At 42.1% G+C, this 11,089-nt stretch overlaps 2 protein-coding genes across 8 annotated transcripts in view; one reads left to right on the forward strand and one right to left on the reverse strand.

The window, feature by feature from the left end:
- Positions 1 to 4,603, forward strand: part of LOC147465625 (chitin elicitor receptor kinase 1-like) — a 42,841-nt gene extending 38,238 nt beyond the window's left edge. For 2 of the 5 annotated variants that reach the window (XM_086520975.1, XM_086520978.1), the window contains exons 8-12: positions 2,919 to 3,070; positions 3,168 to 3,250; positions 3,338 to 3,470; positions 3,564 to 3,677; positions 4,049 to 4,603. In XM_086520975.1, coding sequence (XP_086377101.1) covers positions 2,919 to 3,070; positions 3,168 to 3,250; positions 3,338 to 3,470; positions 3,564 to 3,677; positions 4,049 to 4,192 — 626 coding nt within the window. In that variant the 3' untranslated portion in view covers positions 4,193 to 4,603. Of the gene's footprint in view, positions 1 to 2,918; positions 3,071 to 3,167; positions 3,251 to 3,321; positions 3,471 to 3,563; positions 3,678 to 3,862 lie in introns of those variants that run through there. The other 3 variants (XR_015189326.1, XM_086520982.1, XM_086520987.1) reach the window with 3 other exon arrangements.
- Positions 4,604 to 7,528: 2,925 nt separating this feature from the next.
- Positions 7,529 to 9,991, reverse strand: LOC147465626 (pectinesterase-like). 3 transcript variants are annotated; one of them, XM_086520998.1, is made up of 4 exons: positions 9,003 to 9,991; positions 8,861 to 8,905; positions 8,697 to 8,768; positions 7,529 to 8,577 (listed from the first exon to the last, which is right to left on the reverse strand). In XM_086520998.1, the coding sequence occupies exons 1-4, from the start codon at positions 9,892 to 9,894 to the stop codon at positions 7,901 to 7,903; spliced, it is 1,686 nt and encodes a 561-aa protein (XP_086377124.1). In that variant the 5' UTR covers positions 9,895 to 9,991; the 3' UTR covers positions 7,529 to 7,900. The 3 variants fall into 3 exon arrangements, with proteins under 3 accessions (XP_086377124.1, XP_086377116.1, XP_086377115.1); XM_086520990.1 differs by having other exon boundaries at positions 8,697 to 9,533; positions 9,759 to 9,990; XM_086520989.1 differs by having other exon boundaries at positions 8,697 to 9,990.
- Between the last annotated feature and the right edge of the window lie 1,098 nt (positions 9,992 to 11,089).

The following is an 11,089-nucleotide window of genomic DNA, read 5'->3' on the forward strand; positions in this document are numbered from 1 at the left end:
GACTCTCCTTTTAGCTTTATATCCAAGATGTGAGTTTTGCTCCTAAGCTGCAAGGTGATCTTTTTGTTGAAGATAGTTGGCTTTCCATGTATACGGAACATCCATGGGGTTTCCAACAAAGCATCTCACCCTTCCAAAGGCAATGATATAAAATTCTTTTGTGTCCACATATGACTGAATATGCAGACGAAAACTTCCCAATGATGGGAGTTACACACTCTGAATGGTCAGGACATGCCAAACCTACCCGAGCTGTGTACCCCATCTCTTCAGCTTTAATGCCCAACTTGATAGCCAACTCTGGTGAGATAAACTTTGCCTTTGCACCTGGATCAAAGAAAATAAGTGTAGTTTGATCCCTAGCTGTACCCCATGCTCTGCTTAGCTCACTGGCATCAGAGTTTGGCCTATTTCCCACTATGTTTGGCACTAAACCGGCCGTGGGTTTGGGCTTCTTTCCTTTCTTGTCCTCTTTGTCATCTGAATCAGCTCGCCTCTTCTTCTTTGGATGATCCGCAGTAAAGTGACCAGGCTGCTTGCAAATAAAGCATTTATCCTCAGTCATTAAAACGTTCTTTTCCACAAAAGACTTGCGCACAAAGGGTTTCTTCTGTTTCTTGGCGTGTCCTCCAGACGTCTTGGTTAAGTTTCTCTGCTTTTCCTGACGCTTGGGAAGCTTCAGGAGTCGCTTTTGCAAAGGGCTTCTTTGCTGAACTTTTCTTGGACTGACTCCCTTTCACGTTGCCTTGAAACCCACTGCCTTCTCCCTTCAGCAAGGCATTACCGGTGTTGGCAGCCTCCATTAGCTCCTCTATGTAGTAGACACGGCACCAGATGAACTGTTGAATATGACCTGATTGAGCTTTTTCCTTGGAAGCTCCAAAACCCAAGATCTCAATGTAGGGATTCCAAGCTTGAGGGTGATTTTTTTAATTTCACCCTTCAATCTATTCAAATTATTTAGCATCACCGAGTAGGGAAATTTCAGACCAATAAAAGTGGGATAGCTTTCAATTACTAGATGTGTTATTATCCTTCTATTGAAATAGAAAACTGAGAAAAATTCAATAAGATCCATCTGTTGCTTTCACCACCAATAGCTTCTATGTGAGAAGAACGTGACCAAAAGAGTTCTTGATGTATCTTGGCACTTCTATCAACTTTGAAATTGCCGATGCATTCAAAACTAGGACTAACTAGCCAAAGATCTTTTCTTTATGTTTGAGGATCTGAAGAATTTTCTCCATTTCTTCCGAAAGTCAGCTTACCCTCAAGCAGATTGTACTCATCTTGAGCATGAGCCATCATCTAGTGAATGCTTGTGGCCTGTTGCTTTAGGCAATAATGTGTGAGTTCTTGAGGCAACCCACAACAAAAGTGCTCTTCCAGAGTAACTAGCCAGAAAGAAGCTACAGGAAGACAAGAATTCTTCTGATTATACTCCTCAAGGGTATCCTCCTCTTCAAAAAGAAGTTGGCTCCATGCCGAGAGAACACCTACTTCAAAGCATGATGTCAGCCATAAAGAGGCGAAGAGTTGCTTGAAGTCAAGCCATGTTCTGGGGACTTGGCTCTGCAATAGGCGTTGGACCACCATTGTTGAGCATTTCCCTTCAAGAAATAGGAAGCCTTTCTAACCTTGGAGGCTTTTGTGATTTTTTCCCCCAAAAAAGCTGTGTCAAGCTGCGTATGAAGGCTAAGGCCTTCTGCTCATCCTTGGAACCATGAAGGTGTCAAACTTGACACTCTTCACACCTGCCTTAAAATCTTTTGGGACAGCCCATGATGTAAGCTGATCCAACTGGTTTTCTACTTCAACCTGTCTCTCATCTTTATTGTCAAGACTCAAGAGGCTCATCATGTCCATTGGTGTCTTCTTCATCAGTGACTCAACCTCGACCTCTTGATCAACTTCTTCATACTTCTCCTCTTGATGGATGTTGTTGTCCTAGCAGTTCTCCGTAGCCGGTGAAAATTGCTGTCCGATCTGGATTGGATTGCACATAGAAGAGCTAACAACTGTGCTCTGATACCACTGTAACCGGCTGGTTATACTCAACAGGTGGCCAATTGGTAATCTACTTAGCATTGTGCTGCCTTAGCATGTTAGTCCATTAAGTTATGTTGCCTAGTTTTTCATGATATACAATTGTGTGTGGCCCCCCTGGACAGTTCATTCAGGGCCATGGTAAAATTAAGAAATTTGCCAGTCTTATTTGCTTGTCAGAGAGGTTTTTCCATCATGAACCATTGCTTATTGCATGGTTCTTCAATACAAGGTAGATCGACAGTGAGATTGTTAACTTTACAGATTTAGAAACTTTTAGCAAGCTGGTCTTGCTTCAGCCTTTTGTGATTGTTGTTTTGTGCTCTTTTCAGTCACTCTCCCACGTCAGGCTCTGGCTGTTAAAAAATGCAAGACGCTGCTTTCTTTGATTGTAGCTCAGGAGTTCAAATTTCTGTGGTGCACTGATGCTAGACGCTGTTTTATTTCACTATTTGTTGGTAGGAATCTTGATATGATCTTCTGTGAACACAATCTTATCGGCCAGAAAAAGTGTTTGTTTGGCTTTGCATACTTTGGCTTTTGTAACTGTTTACCCATTTTTATGTGCTGTCATAAGACGCAAGATCTTGCATTTGAATGAAGCTCAGGATTTGAGGTGTTTGTGGCACTGATGCTAGATGTTTGTGTTGTTATTTCACACAGTGATCTAGGCTAGAATCTTGGTATTACCTTGTTTCTTGATGGACTAATTCATATTTAAATGACAAGGCCATGGATGACAATCGAAACACAATCGCTTTAGCTAGGAGCGTTTTTTTTTGGCTGGTTTTGATGGATAAGCGTCTGTCTTTACTATGTAACTGGTCTACTGATGTAAACAAGTCTTGTTGCTTGATTGTCTGGCTTCTAAGGTGCTGCGCCTTTAACATGGGGTTCTAGGGTCCAAATAGCATTGGATACAGCAAGAGGTTTGGAATACATCCATGAATACACAGTTCCATCGTACATACACCGTGACATAAAGCCAGATAATATACTCCTTGACAATAGTTTGCATGCAAAGGTCTATTTCTTACTTGAACATATTGTTTGTTTTAATGAAATACAGAGGTTAAGACAGTTAAAATGACAAAGGATAAAAAGAAGGATGTGCTTTACAGGTTGCAGATTTTGGATTGGCTAAACTCGGTGAGATTACCGGAACGACAAAAAATGCTGGGACTCAGGGATACCTGGCTCCAGAGTAAGAACTGCATCTGGTGCTTCAGTCTGTATTATTTGGCCATACAAATCTTTTGCAATCAGTATCTGCAGTTGCCTACCTCAACAGGTATGTGATGGGAGGGGTACTTTCACCAAAGGTGGATGTGTATGCGTTCGGTGTGGTTCTGATGCAGCTCATTTCTGCGAAGCGGGCCATCGTTTTCTTGGATAACAATAACAGAAGATCACTGCCAAGTTTGGTATATCAATATTCTATCACTGATTTACCAAAAAATGAAGTCTTTTAGAATGTAAGATTGATGTATTTGAATGTATATAAATGATAATGGCAGTTTGAGGACTTCTTAAAACAGCCGGATGCAAAGGAGAAGCTAGGCGATTTTGTGGATCCCACATTGAAGGCGGTTGTCCAGGAGGAGGACCACACACTGAATTCAGTGTGGAAGGTGCAGTTATTGAGCTCTGATTGTAGGAAAATGTGGTCAAAAGGTCTATGTCTTACATTTAAAAGTTTTATGTCTTACATTTACTAGAATTAGAGGGTTCTAAAAGTTGATGGCTAGAGTTTGAGTTGGAAGTCTACTACTATTAAGAAGGTCAAGGATTTACTCGTCTTTTTGGCCTACATAAGGCCTTAATAAAGTGAACTCTTGGGAGCGATTGTGGACCATTGGACATGCTTGTTGATTAGTGCCACATCCTTTTCTTCTACCCTTCCTTTTGAGAGGGGAATGAAGTTATGGAGGCATTCTTTTGAGAGGGGATTGAAGTTATGGAGGCCATTGTGACTAACTTGTTTGACACTCGTCTATTCCAGGTGACTCAGTTAGCTTGTGAGTGTACAAATTTCGAAGCAGACACAAGGCCTGACATGAAGACTGTTGTGATTAGGATCTCAAGCTTGACATCCTCTCAAGAGTGGGTTCTCAACGCCTTTAATGTGGAAGCTGGCGGACGGTAATACGCCAAGGACAAAGCATGTTATGGATCTTTGACTGCTTTGTGCCTGATGTAATACCAAGAAGATGGACAAAGATTATACTGATCAATTTTGGGGGTTGTCGCAAGCAGAAAATGTGCAGACTAAGAAATCTTCAAATGGAGTGGAATCTTAAATTGTGTACTGTACATGAAATCACTCAAATTGCTTGTTAAAATTAGAGGTCAAGAGGTCAAGCAAGGTGTATTCTATGTGGATATGGGTTTGCTTTCATATCCAAGGAGTACCTTCATTCATTGTAAAATAACTTGTGCTTATAAGGCTGTGGACATTTAACTTGCCCATGATATCATTTATGAACATGTACATGTTTCATCTGTATCTCTCAGGCACCTATTTGCCAAAAGCAAACTGAACTTGGCCTATTTAGTATACAGAGTTTTGAGAAAGAAGGTTTAAATGTTGGAGTTGGAGTGGTTGTTAGAGCGCAATAACAAGAAACTAGTGATAGGATAATACAGGTGTTAAAGATTCCAGTTTGTTGTATGGATTTTTGGCATGTTTAATGATAGGTTCTTCAACAAGAGCCTGAGTTTGTCAGGTGAAGGGCTGCATGATTCTTTTTTTTTTCGACACACTAGAGGGCCCACAAGGGGAGATTCTTATACATCCCAAATATTAGCCATGAAACATGGTCGGGCAAGGGCTGTGTACTATCAGGCAAGAGCCACGCATAGGCATCACCATGGCCACCTAATTGATGCACCACGTGCTGGAACGATGGAGAGAACTCGTATCAACCAGCTAGGAACCACCTCTCGGGTGACCCACCCTAGGAGGAGGATGCACTCGAGTGTTCAAGGGCAAGAGCCCTAGCAAGGTGAACACCAGGTGAGCACAAGGTGTCCCTCTAAAGGTGACCCAACGGGGGATTTAAACCCACGACCCGTAGGTTGAGAGGCCAAAGCCTTACCGCTGCACCAACTCTTTGGGGATGGCCGTGTTGTGAATATGCTGTCAGTAAATGCTCAACTAGCTAAAATGCCAATTTTAAAGCAGTCAGAAGTGGTGCTACTGATTGGTAGGCACGCTGTGAGAGTACTCCTATGGTCATGGGCATTATTCCAAGGGAACCATAAGCGCAATTTTTGCAACAAAGCTCATCTGAGCTATCCATGTGGCATTCACATGACAGCTCAAGCTTTTCTTACTCTTTATCTGAAGGTCTCTCTCTCTCGTAGCCCCCTCCCACGCAAACATATTTCTGCAAAACGCACAGGCATTTGAAAATTAGTTGGGTCTACCCTTCTAGTATTGATAGCATGGATGGCTATGCTTCATTGTTCGTGCAAAGAGTCGCAAACATTGGTGTTGTTTTTGGGAGGAAAGCATTGATTAGTGGGATCATTTGTGTTGTTCTAAACAATCCTCCAGAAAAACCTAGAGTTATATTTATTCATGCATCATTCTATAGGTAGAACTTAAGAAAACCACGTGAGATTTTTGGGCAATTAGTGCAACTCTATTGGGTACAAGGATTCAAACCATACCATTGTGCTTTTGCTATCCTTCAGTTAAACCGTCGTACCAAGGTGACCACAAATCAGGAGTTCGAGGAAAATCTAGATTTTTTTGCCTAGTGCATCCTTTTGAGAGCATGTTGTGCATATCCAAAAAAAAAAAGATCATTGGGCAAAGTGTGGTTGCATTTTGATCATATAACCTAAAAATTTTGGCCAAAAACTAGAAAATTACTCTAAAATGAAGAATTGATTGCAGAACACTCAATATTGTGTCAAATGATGTGAAGCCCATCAATAGGAGTCTAAGAATAACACAGACAGATAGATAGTGAGGTGAGGTTAACTATAGTAAGTGGACACAAAGAAGTGCGATATTTTGAGTTGTTATTGAGAGTGAAGGCTGATCTTATAGTCTTTTAGGCCATGTTGAGAGATGGTATTTGCATATATAGCAACTCCAGATTGAAAGTAGATTGGTTACAATTGAGCCAAACATCGAACATCACAAAGTTTGCAATACAAAACAAAGATATAAACTTATTCGTTTTTTGTGTTCAAAAGGGCATAAAAGCTATATAAAGGAGTAGGCAAGGCTAAGGAAACCTAAGGGGCCAAGTTAAAGCATAGGTGAAGAAGGGTACAAAAATTCCCAACTTTTTGTCTCTACTATGAGTCCAGATTAAAATGTTTTGCTACCATCTCTTGCATCTCAACTTCTTTTGGCTTAGGTGTTTCCTCTCAAGCTCAGGTACTCCATCCAACCTTGCCTTTTGACTAGCCTTGCGCTTCTCAAGCAACTCTTTGGTGATTTCAATCAACTTCTTATAAGGCTATAACTACCCTGCTCCCATAATACGGTAATGTTTTCACTTGTTTCCAAAGTTCGACTTTCTTGTAATCTAGATCGATGAGCTTCCAAAGCAAATAATACTTGGCTCAAAGATGTTATCATCCAGTACCCCACCAAAGTCCAAATCCAATTGCAAGTGAAACAGGCTCAAAAGAATTGTTTGAATTTTTTAATAGTTTGTTTTGACAATTGTTACACTAATTTTCTTTCTTTTCCTGTTGCTTTTGACAACTAGCTAGCTCTTCAAGCTCTCTTTAAATTTCTTTCGATCCCTTCAATTCTTCGCTGCCCATTTTCTGGAAGTTTGTTTTGAGCTCGACTGGTACCTTTTAGTGTCTTGCTGGCTCGCCCTCTGACATCACTAGAAGATGGTTTTCCTCTAGGTGCAAAAGAGCTTTTCATTTCTTGCAAGCGTACTTTGGGCATACTAGTATAATATGAGTGATTTTGCACTCATTGCAATAATCTCATATAGGCCAATCATCCCCCAACACCAATGCTATATTGCCCTTCATAATAAGGAAATAAGAGTACCATGGCCTTTATTTCCTCATGCTCATTCTTGTCAAAAACTTTCACAAATTAGATGAACTAAGGCTAGTTTAAGCCACTTGATAATCCATCACATTTTATTGGAACTAAGGGCCGTATAACCACGTGCATCATTGCTTGATAGGAGATCATAAAACTGAAGCACCTTATTACATTAAAAAGTCATAGGAGCATTCCCACCTTTCCCTTCACTATCTACATCTTTAGAGCAATTACAGTACGTCTTGTATATCACTGCTGCTCCTCACAGCACAAAAATAATTCTGGGTAGAGAGAGAAAACGGTAAAATTGCACACTTAATATGCTTGTTTTTGGCATTAGATCCTCAAAACGCCCAATTTACCCTTGGATTTCCCCTGATACAAGTTGATTGATTGATTGAGAGAGAGAGAGAGAGAGAGAGAGAGAGAGAGAGAGATGGCCAACTGATCTCTTCAAAGAATGTCATTGGCACATCAGTGGCATTGCACATGCCATAATCAATTTTCTTGTTTAAAAAAACATAAGCTAGTGCGTTATACACCTTCGAAGATTGTCAAATAAGCCAAGGAAACAACAGGCATGGAAAGATCTGAGGGGGGTAACATCACACATTTACTAGTCCTCTTGAGAATCAAGAGCCAAGACTATGAACATTTATGTAGGAAGTCGACCGCCAATGGGATAAACGTCGCTTGACCTTTGACGTATATGAACAAGACTTAGAATTTGACATGAAAAGACGATCACAGCCTGTATGCCTACAAAATGCCTACCCTTGTTGATAAGGCAAGCATATAATAAAGAAATCCTTGGGCACCTGTTTATTTGGTGACAAAGTCTAAAAGCCACTCATCCCCTTGAATAAAATTTGACACTGTATACAGCATGGCCATTGAAGACGATATTTGCTCTGCCCACTTAACTCTACCTTCAAAACCAGCGCCAATGCCCATATTATTGTACTCACCATAGAAAAGTGTGCTCAAAGCAAAATCCCCTCGCCACGGACGCCATCCTTCTGGCCTCACAACTCTCTCAATCCACGAACTTTTGTAAATAGTTCTTGAAAACGGCTTCCATGGACGCCCTAGGTAAACCTTGTATTTCTTTGGATTCAGTATAAAGCTCTCCATAAACTCATTTGTCCCATTGATAATGCAATCTTCAAACACAAATCCTGTTGTTTGCGCTGGATCTGTGCGGCCATGCGCTGTTATGGCACTCCATGAAATACACCCAGGTCTAATCAGGACCTCACAGTTTTGAAAGACGCTTGCTGCATTTCCAAAAATGAAGTCAATAGTGCCTTCAATCCTGCAACTCTGATAGTATTGGCGTAGAGAATGTGCATATAGCGTATCTTGGTGGCCCAAGAAGGAGCAATGGTAAAACGCAGATCGGTCACTGCCCACTCTCAATGCCACTGCCTGATGCCGATCTGGCTGTGCCAAATTCTCAATGGTTATATAGCAAGCTATAAATTCATCCCCATCTACAGCTGCAAAACCGCCCCAAGTTAAAAACCACTTAGAGATACCATTTAAAACGAACTTTTGCAGGTGCAAGCGGTTTTGCGGACAATTGTGAGGGATAAGCAAATAATAGAATTTGTTTTACCTACAGTAGCCGTATCATAAGTAGAAACACCAGGCATTTGCGCATTCAGGTTGCCTGTTATGATCGTTTTCCCTACTCCAGCTCCAACAAACGTTAAGCGAGGTTTTGTGTATGGGATTCTCACAGTCTCTTTATAAATGCCTTCTTCAATGTAAATAACATACCTTTCACTTGACATCTCTGGGGCATTATCCACCGCTTTCTGAATGCTATTATACATTCCTTGCCCAGCTAGTGAAACTGTGACCGTCGGAATCAAATCCTTAATGCCATCCTCAAACTTCTCCAGACCTTTGTGTTTAATACCTTGATAACCAGGTAGTGTTCTCTTAGATGGAGGACTCCAAGCACTCACATTTGCACCATGCGTATCATACGCATCCAACATGCTAAGTGCATTACTTGTAAAATTGATCGCAATCTGCACACATTGCATAAGGTAATGAATTGCTTCATCGGCATGACTTGATCCAAACTGAGCTGTAACATTGAGAGTATCTATAGCACCATGTGATAAAAGCTCAAAATGCTGCATTTCACTTTGATTGAGAAAGAATGCAGTGTTCTTGCTACCATCAGCTGAGCTTTGAGTGAGATCGTCCCCACTGTGAGAATGAAATGACATATCGCGAGAATGGGTACCATTAACATATCCAAGTGCAGAGTAACAATCATTTTCCCATGTCAGAGCAGCACTCATCCATGCTTCCATGTCCTTGATTTTGTCAAATCCAACAGCACCAGCAAAAGCAATATTGTTTGAGCTTCCATCGCAAAGAGTACAGCCTTTCTGTAGCACATAAGATGCGCGACGAAGGAGGTACTCACAATTGTGGGCTGCACTAACAAGGTTGGGGTCACTAGATGCCACAGGGAGGAGAGCTTGGGACTGGGCATGGCATACCTGGGTGCGTTGCTGTGCAAGAGCGATGGAGATTGTAACAAGGCGGGCAGGCGAGTCATGAAGGGCGAGGGGGGTGAGTATAAGGGAAGACTCGCAAGCTTGGGGGGAGGAGGCGGCGCGACATGCGAGGGAAATGAGCAATCGGGTTGAGAGCTTACCTTTAGAATAGGTCGGAAGGAGAAGGGAAATGCAGGTAATCACCGTGATTAGAGAGATCAGCAGCAACGACGCCAACAAAGACGAGAGACGAGAAGAAGAGAGGAAGGGAAACCTGCAGGCGCCCTTCCTCGACATGAAGCGGGAGACAACATCATCAAGCACTATTTTTAAGAAAAACCATTTTCGATGGACTAGCAAGGGCGGGGAAGTTCGCACACAAAAATCGGGGGTAGATCACAAAATCGGGGAGATCACAGTCGTAGGTGAACTTAAAAATTAAACCCGTCCACGAATTAAACCCGGACAGTGCCTGTGTTTTAACCTAGTAAACCTTATAAAAACGGCGCAAAGTTACAACATGTGTGCATGGGTGAGATAGTTAGCCCATGTGTCTCAATTTGGGCAGCGAGGTCCTAAGTTCAAATCGGGTTGATGGGCAGGCTCATTTTTTTGCGTTGGTCGAGCCTCGTTTGCTTGATTCTCGTGCGTCCGGGTTTACTCCTCCTCGGCCTTCCCGTGTCCACTTTCGGGCCGCCGATTTCTTTAATACCCTCCCCCCCAGAGCCATGGTTCGCCCATGCTTGCCAAAACATCCGCCGATTTCTTTAATACCCTCCCCCCCAGAGCCATGGTTCGCCCATGCTTGCCAAAACATCCTCCAAGCAGACCTTTGCGACAAATTGCTCTGCTCATAGGGTCGCCTAAAACGCCGCATAGTTGCAAGCAACCGCTATTCTAGTGGGTGGTTGAACCACCCCCCATACTGGCCGCGATGCATCTTGACCAGGAGCAGAATCTGCCAAGATTGCAAAAAACCGGCTACCTTCACAATCGTGACTCATGAGAAAGATGCAACTCAGATGTGCAATGCCTTTGGTGCCAACTCTGAGTCCCTTTGTCTCTAGCTCATCGCAAGACAGCAAAGCAACAAGCTCTGCTTATAAAATTCAAGCAATACCCGAGCACTTACAGCTCAAGCCATCACTTTTTTGAAACCCTACGAACGCCAAGTGATATATATAGAGTGAACATTTTTGTGAGACTACTTTGAGAACATAGAGGGTGAACTTAATTAGCGGTAGCAACATAACCATTATACTTAATTAACTTGGCATGGACAATACGTTTGCAAGAGAGAGAGTTAAACAACTTGACAACAGTTGAGGACCGTATTTATGTGGAGCTGGTCCCCCCTCCAATAGGCTTTTGTATTCTAGATTCTCCCATCAAGAGAGACTTGGTACAATACAATCTTTGTGTTTCTTGTGACCTAGGTGATGCAATGAAGATGGAAAGCTTCATGCATCACGAGCATAACATAGACTTTGTA

The sequence above is a fragment of the Adiantum capillus-veneris genome, chromosome 1 (genome assembly GCF_014529385.1).
Source record: "Adiantum capillus-veneris isolate H3 chromosome 1, ASM1452938v2, whole genome shotgun sequence".
Taxonomy (NCBI): Eukaryota; Viridiplantae; Streptophyta; class Polypodiopsida; order Polypodiales; family Pteridaceae; genus Adiantum; species Adiantum capillus-veneris.

Excerpts from the sequence above, each read along its gene's own strand:
- LOC147465626 (XM_086520989.1), bottom strand. The coding sequence starts at position 9,894 with ATGTCGAGGAAGGGCGCCTGCAGGTTTCCCTTCCTCTCTTCTTCTCGT. Across the intron at positions 8,578-8,696 it reads TTATGATACGGCTACTGTAG|CTGTAGATGGGGATGAATTT; the intron begins GTAAAACAAATT and ends GCGGTTTTGCAG.